At 38.0% G+C, this 22,087-nt stretch overlaps 3 protein-coding genes across 4 annotated transcripts in view; 1 reads left to right on the top strand and 2 right to left on the bottom strand.

Annotated features, from left to right (window-relative positions):
- Positions 1-22,087, bottom strand: part of LOC126764111 (uncharacterized) — a 340,586-nt gene that overhangs the window by 117,121 nt on the left and 201,378 nt on the right. The gene's annotated exons all lie outside the window — the stretch shown is intronic.
- Positions 1-22,087, bottom strand: part of LOC126764099 (uncharacterized) — an 86,184-nt gene that overhangs the window by 43,616 nt on the left and 20,481 nt on the right. The window lies entirely within an intron of this gene.
- Positions 14,891-16,311, top strand: LOC126764226 (uncharacterized). Its single transcript, XM_050482027.1, has one exon. The coding sequence runs from the start codon at positions 15,659-15,661 to the stop codon at positions 16,133-16,135; it is 477 nt and encodes a 158-aa protein (XP_050337984.1). The 5' UTR covers positions 14,891-15,658; the 3' UTR covers positions 16,136-16,311.

Raw genomic sequence — 22,087 nt, forward strand, 5'->3', positions numbered from 1 at the left:
TCGCATATAAGGTTCTATCGAGCGTATTGTGTGAAAGATTAAAGCCCACCGTCAACAAACTGATTGGACCTTATCAGTGTGGCTTCAGACCTGGAAAATCAACAACCGACCAGATATTCACCATGCGCCAAATCTTGGAAAAGACCCGTGAAAGGAGAATCGACACACACCACCTCTTCGTCGATTTCAAAGCTGCTTTCGACAGCACGAAAAGGAGCTGCCTTTATGCCGCAATGTCTGAATTTGGTATCCCCGCAAAACTAATACGGCTGTGTAAACTGACGTTGAGCAACACCAAAAGCTCCGTCAGGATCGGGAAGGACCTCTCCGAGCCGTACGATACCAAACGAGGTTTCAGACAAGGCGACTCCCTATCGTGCGACTTCTTCAACCTGCTTCTGGAGAAAATAGTACGAGCTGCAGAACTAAACAGAGAAGGTACCATCTTCTATAAGAGTGTACAGCTGCTGGCGTACGCCGACGATATTGATATCATCGGCCTCAACATCCGCGCCGTTAGTTCTGCTTTCTCCAGGCTGGACAAGGAAGCACAGAAAATGGGTCTGGTAGTGAACGAGGGCAAGACGAAATATCTCCTGTTATCAAACAAACAGTCGTCGCACTCGCGACTTGGCTCTCACGTCACTGTTGACAGTCATAACTTTGAAGTCGTAGATAATTTCGTCTATCTTGGAACCAGCGTAAACACCACCAACAATGTCAGCCTAGAAATCCAACGCAGGATAACTCTTGCCAACAGGTGCTACTTCGGACTGAGTAGGCAATTGAAAAGTAAAGTCCTCTCTCGACGAACAAAAGCCAAACTCTATAAGTCGCTCATAATTCCCGTCCTGCTATATGGTGCAGAGGCTTGGACGTTGTCAACAACTGATGAGTCGACGTTGCGAGTTTTCGAGAGAAAAGTTCTGCGAAAGATTTATGGTCCTTTGCGCGTTGGCCACGGCGAATATCGCATTCGATGGAACGATGAGCTGTACGAGATATACGACGACATTGACATAGTTCAGCGAATTAAAAGACAGCGGCTACGCTGGCTAGGTCATGTTGTCCGAATGGACGAAAACACTCCAGCTCTGAAAGTATTCGACGCTGTACCCGCCGGGGGAAGCAGAGGAAGAGGAAGACCTCCACTCCGTTGGAAGGACCAAGTGGAGAAGGAACTGGCTACGCTTGGAATGTCCAATTGGCGCCACTTAGCGAAAAGGAGAAACGACTGGCGCGCTGTTGTTAGCTCGGCTATAATCGCGTAAGCGGTGTCTACGCCAATTAAGAAGAAGAAGTATAGATAGCTATTCCAAATTTTTGGTTATTAAGCAAATCGAAGATAAGAATAATTTAGAAGATAAAGTGTTATAAATATTTCAATGTTATATTATAATATAAAGAATTCAACAATTGATAATTAACCAGGATTCACTACGGTACAATTTAAGTCCTTGATGCAGAGACTTCAAATAGAAATATTTTTTTGTAACCCAAATCATAGTACTACGAATGGTCAAATTGAGAAGGTGCATTCAACAATAATTGAAATTTCGCGATGTATTTAACAAGAATATAATTTAAAAAGCTTTACCGAATCAATATTTAGAGCTGCCCAACAATATAATAAAACTATTCATTCGGTAACTAATGAGAAACCATTTGAAGTACTTTTTAATAAAGTCTCTCATGATATTTTACCAAACTTTTATCAGCACAAGCTAAGACGCTAGAAAGACACAATAAAAATATAATTAATAAAACATATTTATGTGGAGATGTTATATGTGAAAAGATTACAGGAGAGAGAAATAAACTAAATCCTTGATACAAAAAACAGGTAGTAAAATAAGACTTAGGGAATAAAGTTGGAATTAACTACAGGAATAGAATAGTACATAAAGATAATATTAAACCTTGATTATATATTTTTAGACGATGATACCTTTAATTATTCTAACATTAATTACTAATATAATGATAGACATTGTGGACTACACAAGAGAAGATTACGTGTTATTAGAAGACGGATATGTAGCCCTGTATAATGACTACGGAGATATTTTCCACATCACTAATTTAACATACTTTAGAGAACTTAAAAGTTCAGACACAAATTATTATTACAAAAAATAGATATAGAAATTTTAAATAAAATACTGAACAAGACAAAGCATATATTAACGATTTAGACACAGATCCGGAAATGGAACTCATAGAAACTTTATTAGAACAACTACAAATTAAGGATACAAGATATAGGAGAGGAATAAATGAAATAAGTACACTATGGAAGTGGATAGCAGGAACACCAGACCATGACGACCTACATAGTGTTAATAAATAATAAATCAAACGAATTAATTGAAAATAATAATAAACAATACACAACACATTCTAAAATTTTTGAAATTATTAATCAATTAACTGAAACAATTAATAATATTAATGAAAACTCAGATATTAAAATTCTAACGAAACGAAAAAATTAGTTCCTAATAACTGAATTACAAACTATGATTGATACAATAGCTATAGGAAAAAAGGGTATTTTAAACACGACAATTTTAAATTTAGACAAGATTAAAAGCATAATTAAAAATGAACATGGACGATTGACAATAACTAATTTAATAGATATTTCAAATTATAGAATAGTACAAAACAAAGATGTAATAGTTATATACATAAAGTTTCTAAAAATTATATACGTATGATTGCAAATATTATGAAGTAAGAGCAGATACACAAAAAAGATGGTGAATTAATAATTGATAATGGAATTGCGAAATGCAAAATAGAATATATAAATATAAAAAACTGTAAAAAAGAAATGATAAATACTTATTGTAAAATTAATAATAAAAATACTTGACTATCAGATATTTTGTCCAATAAAAAAGGAAAATGTAAAAAAATGAATATATATATGAACATAGAGATACAGATATAATTAAAGAAGGAGCAATATTAGTCCATGGAAATCATACTATAGATGACTCTGGCATAAATGGAGTTTATCTTGTAACATTTTAAGACTATACAAACATTGATAATATAATTTATGAAAATATTGATTGTAAAATTTGGAAATATTTAAAAAATAATCATATTAAAAACTTTGAAAAGAATAAAGAATTTGAATTTGAAAACATAAATATTATGAACGAATAAAAGAATTTAAAAATCATTCACTTTTCTGGTACATAATTGTAATACTTGTACTATTAATAATAATATACATAATCTATAAGATTTTAAAATAAAACAAGAAAAAACGTTAACTTCGGTTGCACCGAAGCTAAATACCCTTCACAGGTGCATTTCTGTTAGTAACTATGGGTTCAGTTTGTATGGAAGCTATATGCTATAGATAGATGCCGATCTGATCAATTTCTTCGAAGATTACATTGTTGCTTTAGGAAATAATATGTATATACCAAATTTCGTGAATATATCTTGTCAAATGTGAAAGTTGTCCATACAAGAACTTGAATCCGATCGTTCAGTTTGTATGGCAGCTATATGCTATAGTTAACCGATCTAAACAATTTCTTCGGAGATTACATTGCTGCCTTAGAAAATAATCTATACCAAATTTCGTTAATATATCTTGTCAAACGTGAAAGTTTTCCATACAAGAACTTGATTCCGATCGTTCAGATTGTATAGAAGCTATATGCTATAGATAGATGCCGATCTGATCATTTTCTTCGGAGATTACATAATTGCTTTAGAAAATAATATATACCAAATTTCGTGAATATGTCTTGTCAAATGTGAAAGTTGTCCATACAAGAACTTGATACCGATCGTTCAGTTTGTATGGCAGCTATATGCTATAGTCGACCGATCTGAACATTTTCTTCGGAGATTACATTGTTGTCTTTGAAAATAATCTATACCAAATTTCGTGAATATATCTTGTCAAATGTGAAAGTTGTCCATACAAGAACTTGTTTCCGATCGTTCAGTTTGTATGGCAGCTATATGCTATAGTCAACTGATCTGAAAATTTCTTCGGAGATTACATTGTTGCTTTAGAAAATAATATATATCAAATTTCGTGAATATAACTTGTCAAATGTGAAAGTTGTCCATACAAGAACTTGATACTGATCGTTCAGTTTGTATGGCAGCTATATGCTATAGTTAACCGATCTGATCAATTTCTTCGGAGATTACATTGTTGCTTTAGAAAATAATATATACCAAATTTCGTGAACATATCTTGTCAAATGTGAAAGTTTTCCATACAAGCATTTGATTCCGATCGTTCAGTTTGTATGGCAGCTATATGTTATAGTGTTCCGATATCGGACGTTCCGACAAATGAGTAGCTTCTTGAAGAGAAAATGACGTTTGCAAAATTTCAAAACGATATCTTAAAAACTGAGGGACTAGTTCGTACACATACACACAGACAGACAGACGCACAGACAGACGCACAGACAGACGGACATGGCTAAATCGACTCAGCTCGACATACTGATCATTTATATATATACTTTATGGGGTCTCCGACGATTCCTTCTGGGTGTTACAGACTTCGTGACAAACTTAATATACCCTGTTCAGGGTATAAAAAATCATATAAAACTAATAAGCAAAGCAAAGAATTAAAATTCCAAGAATTGTCATATAACGCTATTTTAGGAAGAATTTACAAGTTATCACAAAATGATATTGAATCGGTGACGATTCCTTTTAGAGGAGGGAGTTAACGGCAGCAGCCACACAGACACTTTATTATAAATGTAAACAAATTGTTTCGGCTGTTAGCGAGCAAAATATGTCTAAAGTTGCCATTGCTCAATACGCATATATAGTTTTGCTCACATCTATGTTTTCAATTACAATTTTTTATAATATAAAATATCAAAACTGGTAACAAACTGTTAAAAAATAGTTTATATATTTAAAATTAATAGCATTCGACTCTGATTTTGAGTTATTTTAAGAAAATTTCAAAAATATTCAAGACAACTTTTATAATTACTACAGTATATCGAGATTGGCAACCCTGCGTTGTGAGAGAGCAATCAGCTGACACGTTTCTACGCCAAAAATCCAAAATCTACGGCATCCTACGGCAAAGAGAGAATGGAGTAGCGTTTTCCCTGTTCACTTACATTGCGCGTCCTTAAGAGAGGTCGTAACAGCTGACACGGGCCACAGGTCTACGTTTATGGATGTTTGCGCAATAAGGAAGGCAAGGGAAGGAAGGGAGTAGCGTTTTTGGCTGTTTCTGCTATTACTTTTGATTTTGTTGCACTTCGTTCAGTTTGCTTTCGTGGTATATGCAAGGGATTGTCGCTTTACAATAACAATGTGGGTCTTGTAATTGAACGCTTATAAACGCTAAAGTAATTCCACTTTTAGGTGTGTTTTATTTGACCAGCAAATTAAGCTATTCAGGCAGGTTCTGGAATCCGAGTGAAAGTGAATTTGAAAATAAACCTCAATCCGAGTGAATTTGGATTTGGTGTTCTGAAATCCGAACTTTTTGTTCATTTTAGAACTCGTTTTGATTCACCGCAAAAATGAACTTAACAGCTGATAGCTGTCAATTTACCCAAAATAAATAACAATCTTTTAGGAAAAATTAGTGCATTAGCAATATTGGCGGTTATTTTACGTGAAAATGAAAGGAATACAGGATAAGTTTACAGTAGGAGGATACTACGGGACCATTGCAACCCTTTGGATGTGCTTGAACAAGTGTAAGTATGTAGTTACTATTTGTAAAGTGCTTTGTTAATAAAAAATTTAATAGTTTCGTGTCGAACTATCGCGTCAACAAGGATGCGTTTCTTGAATTGTTGAACGTTGTTGCTCCACATATAAAGGGCTCATCAATTCCTGCGCAACTACAACTGGCAGCCACACTCAGGTTTTTGGCGGAAGGTGGCTTCCAAAAGGCAGTGGGAAAGGATGTTTGCATAGCAATGGGTCGGAGCACAGTTGCAAAAGTCATAAAACGTGTGTTGAACATTTTGGGAAAATATATTTGCCCAAGGTGGATCAACTTAATTATGACAACAGAAGAGCTGAAGCAATCAAAAATACATTTCCATCAAAAATTTGGTATTCCCGGTGTTATTGGTTGTATCGACGGTACCCACATACGAATTACCAAGCCGCATAAGGACCCCAACCTATTTTACAACAGAAAGTGATTTTTTAGCATCAATGCCATGATTGTAAGTACATACAAATTTAATTATTTCTATGTACGCACTATGTACATATTTATTATTTAATTACTTCTTATATTTTGGTTATTTTTTTTTTATAGATATGTGATTATAATATGGCAATAAAGGCAGTTGATGCTCGCCGGCCTGGCTCGAGTCATGATGCCCTTATTTGGAGTGCAAGTAGTGATCGTTCATATTTTCAATCCTGCTACGAAAATGGCATACGTGGCTCTTGGCTTTTGGGTGATGCTGGGTATGCTCTTCAAACTTATTTGTTCACTCCATTCAGAGATCCCGAAATTGGGACACCTCACTCCATATTTAATCAAAGGCATTATTCGGCACGCAGTGTTGTAGAGAGAACAATTGGCGTTTTAAAAAGGTGTCTTCAATACCAGCCACAAAAGGTGGCGCAAATAACGAATGTTTGCTGCGCTTTGCATAATGTTTGCAAACATTACAAAGTGCAAGAATTAGTTGTTGCAGATCTTGTTCCCGAAGAGAATGAACTTGCGAGTTTTGAAATAGTAAACGATGCCATGTCTGACAGTAAAGCTGCAATCATTAGAGAGGAAATCGCGAATCGCCTTCACTTACAAAGTTAAAAAAAAACATAAATCAAAACAATAAAGGTACAGGCATATAAATTTATGCGTTATAATAAGCGTTTATTTATTCCAAAAATTCAAAAACTAAAATAAAATGAGTTCAAAGCAAACAAAAACTTGTTATGTAAGTATATACTTTCTACGGCGTTTGTTACAGGAATTTTGTTCCGCAAACACTTTAAGCTCGGCAATTTGAATTTCTTTCGGCTTTAGCTCATTGTCTTCTTGCCGTAACTTTTCCATCTGGTAATGATGACGCATACTTTCAATGTTTCCTTCTTTCAAGGTCACAGTAAGTTCTTTAACGGCCTCGCAAAGTGTAAATAAATTTGTGTTTTTGTTTTTGGTTTCCTCCAAATTTTCTTTCAACCCATCCACTACAGCTTTCATGGCGTTTGTCTGTTCGCTGATGTTTGTCATGCAGTCAGCTACAGCGGGGTTATATTTGTAAAGTATATTAATATTCCGTTTACAAATTTCAAAATTCAACCTAAATTGAATTGTTTTTGTCTGCATTACCAACACAATACATTTTTAAGCGAATATATGAAATATGCTAAGTGCGTATTAGTTGTACATGATTTAGCTATTAGCTTGTTATGTTGAAATAAAACACGGGTTATGTTTGAGTTCTATTATAATACTATTAGTAGGGGAGCCCAAGAGGGGATTTTTGCAGTTACTTAAGCGTGTCAGAAAACTTTATGGGAAGAATCACTGCACTTTTTTCTGTAACCTTACTAAATATGAGCCCTTAATATGGAGGTGTGCGTTGGGGAGAGTTCGTCAGATTAGAGAAAAAAAATCGATCCTTCGGGAAACTCGAGCGCGTAAGATTAAGAGATGGTAAATTAAATACATGAAGACGAGTGTATGGTTATGTTCGTAAATGCATCATGACTTGCAGCATATGCAACAGTAGCAACACTGCAAGTTTGACGTTTGATACTTCTTATACAATTTTTGACAATTTGCAGATACATTTGTTTGCATTTTTGAACGCGTATAATACTAAAATGGAAATTTTGCTAAATCTAACACTAGACGAAATTTGTGAACAAAGAAATTATAGATTTTCTTTAAATTTAAGAAAAAGAAGAGTATTGAAGTCAAAAAAAAAATTTGTCGGTACAAATGTTTGTCTTTTAAAAGACAAAGTATTTATAGAACAAACTTTCGGGATTTTTAAGAAACAGTTTAAAATTTTAAATTATATTGAAGCTTCGAGCATTAAAGCCACATCTAATGTAATACTCGCTTGTGCTATCTTACACAATTTTATCATAAATAAGGGAGGTTATTCTGAACATATTAACGATGCAATAACACATGCCGATATGGAAACCAACAATGAAATCGAAGGAATTCAAGATGCACCCGTTGATTCAGATGATATCAATGGAATCGATAGAAGAAACTATTTTACCACTATGTTTTCATCATAAAAAATTTATTTTACCTCACCTTCCTTTATTTGAATAATTTTTTTATTACTTTTTCTGATGAACTTCATTTTAATTTTTATTGTTTTCATTTACATTTTTATTGTTTTCATTTACATTTTTAACTTCGGTCACAACTTTCTTCCACAATACATTTTTTTCCTTCTACCCGATTTAAACTCGTCCTCCGTATTCTACCGTACTCTCAGCTATAACTGTGTCTCCGCATTACTAAGATTTTCACTAAAAATTTAAAAATAATAATTTATACAATTATTATTAACATAATTTAACTAAATTTCAATACAAAAATTAAAATAAAACAGTTTTGCACTTACTTTTCGTCAGACATCGTAGCTAAATGCAGTAAACAATTTTTTGATAGAAATTATGAGTGACAGCTGATAGAAGTGTTGTCTTTTTGAACGCTTGATTATTGCAGTGCTGCAATATTGGCATTTCTGAACGTTCTGTTTGTTATGCAATCGTCATGATGCGCGTCATGATGCAAATACGAACATAGCCTATATTTCAATATTCTGACAGTTTGAGGGTGGCTTAGAGAAATAGATTGTGACGAATTTGTAAAAAAAAAACGTCACCTTGAAATACTCGAGCGCGATAGATTTTTTTTTCATTTTAAAGGTAATTCTGTCAGAATCACGAAAATCATATAATCTGACAGTTTCCGTGGGGCGATACAGGTAAAATCGTCGACAAAAGGTCAAGTGTACTGATCACCATAGCGTGGTTGTTGTTAGTAGATGCTTTTAATTTATTTGTATATATATATCATATATATGTGTGTATCATATATGATACATGGACGCTGTACACATGGTACAAGAAAATAATTTTGTATCACATGTGATACATTGGACAGGGAACCTGTTAATTCGTTTTTTTTGTTTTTTGCTAACAAAGTTGTCGCCAAAGCAACGGGTATGTGCCGCTATTTTTTTGTTTTTATAATCAATCTTTCTAACATTCATTGTAAAAATTAGTGACAGATGTGTTTTCTGTGGCGAAGAAATATATGAAGAAATATACGAAAATTGACATGTGTTTTTTTTATTTTATTTTTTCTATTTTCATATAAATAAATTATTAAATTTTCTATACATACATATGTATACACTGCTTTTATTACATCCTGTAACAAAAACAAGAACCAAACAGAATTCTTCCACTTTTAAATCGTCAGATTAACGATATGCCTCTATATAATTGTCAGATTATCTTTTGGGAAGACTCTGACATCAAGTTCATCCCCCTGCATAAAAATCTGACGCGCTCGAGTATCTCAAGGTCACTTTTTTTTACAAGTTTTAAAATCAATAAATGACCTTTGGCCACGTCGAAATTGTCAGAAATTTAAATGGCACACTGTTTAGAGGTTCATTAACATTCGCTTTGAAAATCTGACACGCTCGAATAACTTTTTTTTTTTTAACCTCTCATTACGGCCCTCAACCTTGGATTGATTGTCAGATTAATATATATCGACTATCAGAAATACAATGCGCGGATATACCATAAATGACTGACGCGCTTGAGTATTTTTATTTGACTGTTTTTTTTACATTTTTGAAAATAATTACCCGCTCTTCTCCCCACTAAAATGGAAAACTTCATCTAGACTTTCTTTTTTTTTAAACGTTATCTTGACAATCTAGTAAGTCTCAATGACGCTCCAGTAACTGCAAAGTTAGCACTCCGGGCTCCCCTACTACATATATACATTTGTTTGTAAATTTATATGTGGGTTTTCTGTATTTCTTTTCTCGTGAGTTCGCGATGCTTGTTTGCGTTTTTTAAATTTTTTGGCCCAACAGAAGTTTTTTTTTGCTCGTGGCAGGGTCGGAGTGAATGTCTGCCGTACTGGCCACTGCTTCTGTACATAATGACAGTCTCCCGCTCGGCTGTCCCATTCGCAAAGGAAGCAACAATATTTCGTAGAAGGGCTATTACTTTTAGATCTCTATGTTTGACAGGTCTTAAAGCTGATGGTAAATTACAGTACTTAACCGTATGTTTAGACTTCGGTCTAATACCTTTAATATTTGTGAGGCATAAATAGCAGTCTGTAACAAGTTCTTTAGGTTTTCTCTAAACCATTGGCACTGCAAAGGGGTGGTAACAATGTTACACAAAACAGATATGAGGGGCCCAAGCAGAGTAAAATTTCGTTTTTGCGATATAAAAATTAGTTCTCCGCATACATAACAAAAACTCTTGGCACTATTTACGCACTACCTAGGCACTGTACCAAAAAATCTTAAACACAGTAATTTCGAAAAAGTATAAGAATGTGAACTCAAAAACGTTTTGCTATCCAAACTTAGAACACTGGTTACGTGTTCGGACACCGCAATTTCTACTGAGAAATTTTGTAAAATAAAATTATCGTAAAATAAGCTGTTTACTTCAAACAAACAGGCAGAACCAATCTAAACCGAATAAATCTCTGATCGTATGAAAATATTATATGAGATGGTGCAATATAATGAAATTTTATGTATTGTAAAATCTAAAGCCGCAGGTTACAGAATATCTGTGGGTGATAGAAAAATTATTTTTTCAGATTGAGTTCTGGGTATCAAATTGCATTAGAAACATCTGAGAGTTTTCATGTCACAAATTATGTGTCTACCAGTGTTATTCAAAGAACACGAAGGATGTGAATCTAGTGAGTTTGCTCCAACTACAAAACTGAAAGTACTTTATTTCACATTCTTTTATACAATTATTTTCTTAAGCCTAGATACAAAGTTTCATCTTACATTCTAGTAAGTGCAGACCTTAGTTGTTAGATGATGTGCTGTCTAATTCTACTTAAAGCGTGTCATAAGTTAAGTTGATGACCGCTTCCTCATTGGCGATGTGTCAATGACATATTTGACACATTCGTCTAATAAGGAAATTATATACTTATTGTTTATTTTATACATAAGTGCTGTTAGCTATTTGTGGCGTTAACTTGTATATATGTTCTTCATAAAGTTTTTGTCATTAAAGACACAATGGTAGAATATTTAGAACAGTCGCTGTATTTGAACAATGTTGAACATTGAACAGATAATCGCTTTACCAAACTTAACTTAACGAACTACCAGTCTGGCAAACTTGATAATTTTTTCGTTACTCGTTAACATCATATCAGCTGTTTGTTTTGGGTCGTTGCTTAAAAGTTCTTAACGGAAAATACATATGCTGCTCGCTACAAGATCATTTTACAAAAAAATTTACGCAAGTAGGTATTTCTTCAACAAATCTAAACTTTTTTTTTACTATTGCAACCCGTTGCTACAGAGTATTATAGTGGCCCCTCCCTCTAATAAGTTTAATTTACATATCTCCTAAACTACCACAGCTGGAACAACCAAATTTGCTTAGCGTGAATACTAAAAGAACTCCTTACGACGGTGTGAAAATGGATGAAATCTTTTGAAAACTCCGCGCACTCCCCATATAACGGTACTTTTCAAAACCACTGAAGGCGTATTAAATCAATAACTAAATAGGCCACAGACATTAAATTTAACTCCAAGATGATATGAGAGAATTTTATGAGAGCCGGTGTCAAAATTGGGAGACTAGCGTGGCACTGCCCACTTTTTGGTGAAGTCCTATATCTCTTAACCCGTTCGACCGATTTCAATAGGTATCAAATTCGGTATGTGACATTATTCTGACATATGTATGTATAGCACAGGCTTGTTGCGTCTTTTCATTGGGGTGTTTTTCTTTTACGTGGCGGGTCCCAAACCCAACGCACAACCCTATGTAGGGGATGTTTCGCCTTCTCACTTTAGCTCGCCTTCAAACGGATGTTCTTAGGCTAACCAGAGGATACTTGGTCAAAGACCGGAAGTCGTGAGCTGCTTGAGCCATATGTAAAAGAATCGTTTCTGGCCACTCCCAAGTGAGTGGCGATCAGAGAACTTTCCTCACTTGCGTGAACTTCTACACGTGACCTCATCGTCCCGCCGGGGGAAGCAGAGGAAGAGGAAGACCTCCACTCCGCTGGAAGGACCAGGTGGAGAAGGACCTGGCTAAGCTTGGAATATCCAATTGGCGTAGCGAAAAGAAGAAACGACTGGCGCTGTTGTTTACTCCGCTATAATCGCGTGAGCGGTGTCTACGCCAATTAAGAAGAAGAAGAATGTATATTAAAGTGCAGAAATGGGCGAAATCGGACTGCAATTACTCCTGCTTTCCATATAACACAATTTTAAATTCAACTTGATTCTTTCACTTTCCAGTACACAAATTAGTATTACGGAATGAAATTCTGCAGTAATAATGTGTGTAAAGTATGCCACCTTGTGAACAAAATGTGTAAAAATTCAACCATAACCGCTCAAGCCCCTTAATACCGAATATGTGGACTCCAGTATTTTTAGTTGACTTTTGACCGAAAATCGGTACACAATTGAAATTTAGACAGAATGTTCGGTTGCACCCGAACTTAGCCCTCTTACTTATTATTTCATAAGAGACTTATTTTCAGCGTAACCTCAAAAGAAAATATGCAGGAGAGGAAAGCCTTAAAAAACATGGAGTGAGGAGAAAAATAATTTTTTGATGGAGTATATGCTCGAAAATGTAAAAATTTTGGTAATTTTCTATACAATAAGCTTAAATTATATGAAAATTTAATTCACTGAACCAAAATTGATGAGACTACATATCGGGCTGCAAGATCCGGTACTGGAAGCAGGCATTCGACAAAGCAGAAAAGTTGCGCAAATCGACAGACGATGGAATCGGCGTTGACTATGAGGTTTCCACGATAAAAGATAATTGCGCCCTTAACGTTAAGTGAAAATTTCTGGAAGTTTTAATAACGTTCTTTAAGAAAAACTAATACAGATGTGTTCCAATTATAAACGATCTTCAGTTCTATTTGGCAGATATTCCGAAGCCAATTGTGTTGTAGAGACGTTCAACTTAAATGTATCACAATATTATTACAGATGTTGCAGGGTTAGTTGAAATTGCAGCCGACTCATCACAATCATCTGAAGAACAGACAACAGTAGGGGCAGAACACCTCTACCCCTCCGTCATTCCTCGAAAAAGTAAAAAAACTTGCTCCAAAGCATATTCTTAGTGAACTTGGAAATATGCTAAAGAAAAGATAATAGTTTTTTGAATAACGACTTGAAATTGAAAAAGAAAAGGTTAATTTGGAAAAGTTATAGCTAGTATCGGAGAGAGAAAAGTTGAATAAAGTGTTTGAAATAAGAATATTGAAGCTGGAGCAGAAAGAATGACTGGCACTGATTGAACTAAATATTCTTATGAATGTCTCTAAATGTGATATCATGAAAAGTAAGTATAACTTTTTATATGTATATAAAGCCAAATGGAAAATTAATTTTTGATTTAATTATAATTTTTATATTAATTAAACATGTTTTGAAAGTTAAATTGATTAAACGATTTTTTTTTTACTTCAAAGCTATTTGGGATAATTTATTCCTGTCCTGAAATATCTTGGCTGATATTTGTTTAGTGAACAGCTTTTAAACATTTTTGTATCGTGAGTAGAGTCACTGTAGCCAACGACAACATTTGATATTTCCAATTTCATATACTATATATGATTTCAGGAAAAGAATGCTTCATGATTTTTTACTTTGGCTTCGGGGAGTTTTATTTCAAAATGGTAGTTCGCTGAACGCTTTTCGTACTATTTCGGAGCGCTCACCATCCCAATAGTTGACGCAATTTTTTGTATTGATGCACTTTCTCCAGATGAACCCACTAAAAACATCGTCTCTTGCTATGAAGGTGAATAAGTGAGCGAATTGAGTACGGCTATACGTAGCATTTTTTGGAACCGATTATAATCTATTGTGGTTAAAATATCATTGCACCACTGAATTGACTTTGGAACAATATATTGCAAGTAAAGAAGATGCCGAAATTGATTGAAATTTATTCACGAATTAATCAAATAATATTTCTTTCTCAACATACAGTTTTGGCATTACCTGAAGGAATTTCTCGTGGTTTGATTTTTTCAAGTTGCAAGAGTATAAAATGGTAGATTACACCCCAACTTCGCCCATTCTTTTATTTTTTTTTTGATTTTACACTCAAAAAAGCTTTACCAAAATGTGATATAGCACTCAGTATAAACGATATAGACATTGATCCAGTTAAAAATTTTATTTATATAGTGTTAACAGTGAATATAAAAATTACCTGGATACGCAAGCCGGGATATTAAATTTAATTTCAGACAAGAGAGGAATTCCAGGAGTTTTACTAAGATTTTTTATTAGCTTTCGAAGTGGCAAGCGACTAGTGTTTGGAGGACGACTTGACCTAGTATCTCGTTGGGAATGCCCTGAAGCAAAAAGTTTTTGGTTTTGAACGTAACATAATATAATTTGTCAGAACAGATTTGTTAGCTAAGGTTCCATATTACAGACCCATAGTCCGTCATAGCTCTAACAAAAGTTGAAAAGAAAGTTTTAGTTTACGGATCTTTAAAGTTTTTAGATCAGCATTTAACAAAAGTAAGTTATCCTAAGATAGGGATGTAAGGCAGGTCGCCTCCAAGCTGGTGCATCCTGGGTAACACTAAATGACCTGCGGCCTTCACGGCCTAACAACTCCCTGGACGACTTTGGCTTTGGACTGGTTTTTGAGAAACTTTTTTTTTACTGGATTTGGTAGAACTCTGGGCTGGTGGTGGCGGCATTCTGACACCTGAGTACGATGAAGTGACACTCATCAGAAAGGGCTGACAGGCTAATGTCGCAACTGCCCTTTTCCCGAGATAACCTTGGGACCATAAAAGGCGGACTACCTTTCCGGACGACGGATAGCGGCTCTGAGTGGGGACCGTTTTTGCATGGACAATTTGACTAACTACAAAAATGACGTGGCCAAGAAAGTGCTGAGCGAGAACGATAGGGTAGGACCGGAAACCAGCAGGACAGAACCGGCGATCAAGCCGCAGAAGTCGCACGAGGGAGAAACCTCCCTTGTTACGAAACCGCGAACAGGAAAGGCGCCAACCTTTAGCGAAATCGCTAAAGGCGCTGGGACCATGGTACTGGGGGTGCTCGACCGTAGTAGGGAGGACGGTGCCATCTCCCATGATGAATGAAAGAGGGTAGCGGCGGCTATTTCATCGGCCTTCCTGAGGGTGGTCAAGGAAAACACGGGGCCACCCGCGAAATGTGTGATTGCCGGTTGGCACCAGGGGCTGCACAAGCTCACAAGTTGTGCTGACGAGAGATCGGCCATCTTATACAAGAAGGCAGTCTTTCCGGTGAGGGAGGCTTGGAAGGGAGTCAGACTGGAGGCCGTGGTCAAAGAGGATCTTCCTCTTCGTCATAGGGCTCGCGTTTGGCTGCCGGCCGAACCTTTCACTCCGAGTGAGATGGAGGAAATCCTCAGATATTGTAATCCCTCACTTCCAACGCAGGACTGGACAGTCTTAAGGCTGGAGAGAACCGATGAACCGTATCGGCAAGCGCTGATAATACTAAACACGGAATCCATCGGTCCTCTCAGCAAAACAAAGGGAGCCATAAGCTATGGTTTTGAGATGATAGTGCTGAAAGTACTTCCATCGGATGCCAGAGCTGATGGCCCCCAAGCTGCGGTGGATATAGCAAAGGTTACCGACGGTCAAACGACCGTGGAAATCGATGCGACAGAGGGCGCCGACGATCAAATTACCGTGGAAGTCGATCCGAATCTCTCGGATGTGGCGAGTGTTGGGGGCGGTGCGTCGATTGGCGACTCCGTCTTCAGCCTCGAACAACTGTTTGAGGAGGTTCGGGTCGATCACGACTTGGGCGCTGAAATAGCGCTCCTGGAGGAAAGTCTGAAGGATGAAATTCCTCCTGATTAACCTCCAGCATGCGAAAGCGGCCTCCGCCAATCTGTTGCTCCTTCTGGAACAAGACGAAGATGATGGCGTCCTGATCCAGGAACCGTGGCTGACTGGTAACGGGATCGCTGGATTGAGGGCAAAGAGCCGTAGGCTACTGACGGTCAAGGATGCAGGTAGGAACAGAGCCTGTATGCTGGTAAAGAAAGAATTAACGGTATTTCTTTTACCTAATTTCAGCAGCGCTGACATTGTGACAGCGAAATTAGAGAGTGACACCGGAGATTTCTGGCTTATCTCCGCATACATGCCACACGATGATGGGGTGGAGCCACCTCCCTTACTGCTGAGGAGGACCTTAGCCGAAGCGTCTAAGACTGGCACCGGCGTCATCATCGGATCCGACGCTAACTCGCGGCACCACATCTGGGGAAGCTCGGATACTAACAGTAAAGGTGAGTCGCTTTTTGATTTCATTATTGGCGAAGATCTTCGCATTTGTAAAAGAGGAAACTCTCCTTTTTTTGTGACCGTCTTTTAGGAACCCTAGGAACACGGACTGGGAAGGTTACCGCAGGAGGCTTCGGCAAACTCTCCCACGCGCACCGGGGGTGGACTCGTTAGCCACTACCGATGCGGTGGAGGAGTGGGTTGAAGACTTCAGCTCCGCGTGCAAGGCTGCGCTGGAGAGGTCCTGTCCACTGAGGTCGCCGAAGGGCAAAGGGAAACCTCTATGGCGGACTACGGAGCTCTCACATATCAGGGCGTCTTGTAGACGGCTCTTCAACAAGGCCCGCAGAAGTGGGTTATCTGATGACTGGGCTTTGCATAAAGTAGGACTTTCAATATATAAGTCCGAGTTAAAAAAGGCCAAGAGGACCTCGTGGAAGTGCTTCTGTGAAAAAGTGGAAGACTGTCACGAGTCCTCGAGATTCAGGCGTATTCTCGCAAAAACCCCAGTGTCCCTGGGACGCAAATGGGAAGTGGGCCCTCAGTAGTGAAGAAACATTTCAAATGCTTGTCGATACTCACTTCCCGAGCAACATGTCCTCTGTGAGGGGATCTCTCGGGGTGCCGCATGACAATTGCGCGGCCTTTGCCGGCATCCTGGACGAGCGACACTTGACGTGGGCGATTAACTCGTTCAAACCGTTCAAGTCCCCGGGACCAGACGGCATCATACCAGCGCAGCTGCAACAGGCTGTTAAGGTGTCATGCAGCTGGTTGGCACCTATCTATGCGAACTGCATCAGATTAGGTTACATCCCGGGGGCATGGAGGCGTGTCAAGGTTACGTTCATCCCGAAGGCTGGCAGGGGCTCCCATGTCACGGCCAAGGATTTCAGGCCAATCAGCCTCTCCTCCTTCTTCTTAAAGACTCTGGAGAGACTGATGGACTGGTATATAAGGAAGAGCATTCCGAGAGACCATTTTGAGCACAACATGCTTATCGCAAAGGCAGGTCAGTGAACACTGCCTTGCATACTATCTTGTCATGGCTCGAAAAAGCCATTGAAGCCAAGGACTTCGCTGTTGTGACCTTCCTTGATATCGAGGGAGCTTTCAACAATGTCCTGCCTGTAGCAGTAGCAACTGCTCTTGGCGGTCTTGGGGTTGAATCGAACCTCAAGTACTCATTCTCAGTCTTCTGTGCGACAGAGTGATCGAAACGGCATGGGGCAGCGCGCGTGCGAGGCGTAGGGTGAGTAGGGGAATACCACAAGGTGCGGTTCTCTCTCCTCTTCTATGGATCCTAGTCCTTGACGAATTGCTCAAAAAACTAGAGGATCGCGGCTGTCGGGTGATTGCCTACGCAGACGATGTAGCACTTATGGTCAAAGGAAAGTTCCTAAGCAGCGTGAACGAGTTGACGCAGGGATATCTCAGCGTTGTAACAAAGTGGGCGGTCGGAAGTGGACTCGCCATTAATCCTAAGAAAACAGAAAGGGTTTTATTCAGCCGAAAATATAAAGTCCCGGCGGCACCGTTGCCGCAGATGGGAGGTATTCATCTGCAACTGGCGGATACAGTAAAATATTTAGGGCTCCTTCTGGATATGAAGCTTTCATGGAAGCCGAATATCGAGGAGAGAGCAAAAAAGGCATCTATTGCCTTATACTGCTGCAGAGGAGCTATTGGCAAAAGATGGGGCCTCTCACCAAAAGGTTCTATGGTGTCTTCATGTGGTGGAGGGCTTTAGCGAAGACCACACAGGCCAAGAAACTCGAAAGCGTTCAAAGGGCTGCGCTAATTAACATTTGTGGTGCATTAAGATCTACCCCACCCATGGCACTTAATGCAATTTTGAATATAACGCCGGTGGACATTGTCGGTAGGTGCATAGCCGCGAAGGTGGCTATCAGACTCAGAGAATCTGGTTTCCTAAAGGAACGTGCATCTGGTCATTCGGATATCCTTACAAACTTTGACTGCATACCGGATCATCTGGATCATGGAGTCGCCATACCGAACTCTGGCGGCTCCTTCTCTGCCCATATACCGACGAGGGAGATGTGGGTGGGAAGAGGCCGTTGGAGGAGGGAGGCAGCAAGGTTCTTCACGGATTGCTCAAAGCTTGAGGGGAAGGTTGGTGGAGCAGCTGATTTGCTGCTACAGAGTGCATCCACCTTCAGACAAGTGACTATTCAATCAGATAGTAGAGCGGCTATATTAGCCTTGAACTCATTCACAGTGCATTCAGGGTTGGTCGAAGAATGTCTAACGTCGCTATTTCTAGCAGCTAGAGTTTTTGTGATTAGACTGGTGTGGGTGCCGGGCCATAGCGGAAGTGCAGGCAATTTCAAAGCTGATGAGTTAGCAAGGAAAGGTAACCTAGAATCATTATCGGTAGAATGGGAACGGATCGGTGCTCCTGTTTCTTCTTGTGGTCTACTATTAGTTAGCTGGGCCACGCGGATGCTCGTTCAACGCTGGGCCAGCACCGGCACTTGTGCGGTTGCAAAAGCCTTCTGGCCCAGGATAGATCGCAGGAGATCTAATGATCTCTTAGCCCCCAGTAAGGCTAACCTCTCATTGTTAGTGGGTCTTTTAACAGGCCACCGTCCTATTGGCTTACATGCGGTAAGAATGGGTATCTTACCGGATGCCGACTGCAGAAGCTGTTTGGAAGAAGATGCGGTAGAAACAAGCCAGTACTTCCTGCTTGACTGTCCCGCTTTAGGGAGGTCAAGACTCAGACACTTGGGGGCGCATACCTTTGGACACCCCACCGAACTGACGGGTGTTGAAGTTAAGCATCTGTGTAACTATGTATTGGCAACAAAGCGCTTCGCCAATCTGTAAGTCCGAACACGGGAGTTCCTTTTCAATGGCATGACAGAGGACTAATTTGTTAGTCTACGTGGGATCTTTGATCAGCCATCTTACCTAACCTAACCTAAGATATCCTGAATTAACATAAATACTAAAATCATGCTTAGGATCCATGGTAACTCCCACATTAATATAGGTAAATACTAGTTCGATTAGTACATTATAGCTCTTTATCCTATACGAAGAAAGGTGTACGGATCTATGAGAAAACCGCATCGCCTTTAATTTTTTTAAGAATCAGAGGTACTATATCATTTCTCTTACACCAAGTAACCGTATTGTTTAAGTCTATTTTTAACAGGCACCTTTCATCACTATATTTTACTTCAACACATTTAAAAACCCTTATATTTCAGAAGAAATATCGTTTATAACAAGAATTGAATTGGACCAAGATTACTTTCAAGATTGCTTTCTTTTTATTTCGTACTTTTTCTAACAGTGAGTGCATGAAAATTTAAGATTGAACATGGTCCTTCAAGCCTATAGAAAGGCATTATAGGCAAAAAACCAATTTAGTACAATTTATAAAGGTACAATTGCAGTGACATAAAAGCACATAAAAAAAAGCTAAGAGACAGTGCAGTGAAAAGTTTAGTGCATTACAGTGACAAAAACAAAAAAAAAATATACAAATATAATCATATATATCTTTATATAATATATAAAAAGAACGTGGCACGTTGTTTGTCCTCGATGGACTCCTAAACTCCAACTCCTCGAGTTCGAAATTAGAAGATAGGATAGTTAAAACAATTCATACATAAAGAATACAGTACAATCTATTAAGCGGACAACTCTATTAACTGGTTATTTTTTCCAATGACATTAATTCAAAATTAAACCTTAAGTTATAAGTCCCTTGAATCCTTATAACGACAAAAATGTTTTGTCCTTTATTCGTAAATATAATTTTCGCATATATAATGCAGATATAGAAAACAAAATACCTAAAACATAAAAATAAATTTTAAACAAATACAAAAGTGTCTTCAAACGGTTCAATAAATAAAAAACAAAGATATTGAACCACATAAAAAAGTTATCCAAAGCCAAAATCGAACGGGCGCGTAATAAAAATCTAAATATAAATCTAAAATCTAAGCAATAAACGTAAACATAATAACAAGGAATACGAAACACCACACAAAGGAAAACTGGAGCTCTCAGGCATAGGACAATAAAACAGCTCCACAAACCAAATACTTAAAAACCCCCCTGAGGCGGAAAAATTAATAATATACATACATATGTATATCATCAATATACATATATCAAAAATTATCGATTGCCTATTTATGCTACTTGTGTTACAAACACACATAACAAACAAATAAAACAACAAATCAAATTCAAGTATCTACTTGCAAGATTTTCCGCAATACCTCTTCTGTTTCTCAAAACAGTAAGCAGTATGCCTAAAACAAACAAGCAAAAGGCACAATAAAAAGATAAGAGAGGAAATAAAAGAAATAACAAATTCAAACATACATTTATACATATCAACTAATAACAACTCCGTATTACATTATACCAACTTACAAATTTAATAACGTATTTGCATATGTAAAGAGCTCGATAAGATACTGCACCCGATTTTCATCTTCACCGATTCAAAATATTTCTCAAAATCGATATTAACAATTTTGAGAGACGTCTCCAAGCTGCATATGACTCAGATCTACCAGAAAATTTCAAATCCTCGGCTTACGCCAAATATGAAAAATGCTTATACCAATATGAAGAGAAAACAGTCATGATCTCTGATCAATTAAAATTAACAAAAAATGCAGCTATTCCAGAACTGAGAGTACAGTTGCCACAAATATAAGCCCAAGAGGCAATATATTTCATGGAGGTTATGAGCAATGGCCGTCTGAGTCCATATCCGCATTATCGGCCATAACAAAGAGACAGATTTTATCCTCGTTGGCAAAACCTTTCGCCCCCGAAGGATGGCTGTCGCCAATTATGATACAAGCGAAAATCCGGATTCAAAAATTATGGCTAGACGGAACCGACAGGACGAGCAAGTAAAATCTCGTCGCTTAGAAAAATGGTCCCAGTTCGCTAATAATCTGAACGACATTTCGCAGATATAAATTCCACGGTAGATAAACTATTCCTCCTAATACAAAGTGGAACTACACGGCTTCTGCGACGCCTCTGAAAAGAGATATTGTGCCCCTATCTATGTGCGCACACAAAGCGATACCGCAACCACAAGCCGCCTACTAGTGGCAAAAGCAAAACTTACGCCTCTACAAACGTTAAGTCTACCATGACTTGAACTCTGTGGCGATCTGCTTTTAGCAAAACTAGTTTCCATGACGCAGACCCAAATGCGAAATACAAATTATATCCATGGTCCGATTCCGAAATAGTTCTAGCCTAGTTAGAAAAGCCATCACACGCGTGGAAAATATACATATATTTCTAATTGAACGTCGCAGATACTTGACCTAGTGGGATCAGCCACATGGCGACACGTAGCCAGTGCTGACAATCCTGCTGATCTAGGTACAAGAGGGTGCAAACCTCTGCACCTTGCCACCACCACCCTCTGGTGGAATGGCCCCCGATGGTTAACAGAATCTCCCGATTCTTGGCCACAATCGCCCATGCGCAATATAATTGCCC

Source organism: Bactrocera neohumeralis, unplaced genomic scaffold (genome assembly GCF_024586455.1).
Source record: "Bactrocera neohumeralis isolate Rockhampton unplaced genomic scaffold, APGP_CSIRO_Bneo_wtdbg2-racon-allhic-juicebox.fasta_v2 cluster09, whole genome shotgun sequence".
Classification (NCBI taxonomy): domain Eukaryota; kingdom Metazoa; phylum Arthropoda; class Insecta; order Diptera; family Tephritidae; genus Bactrocera; species Bactrocera neohumeralis.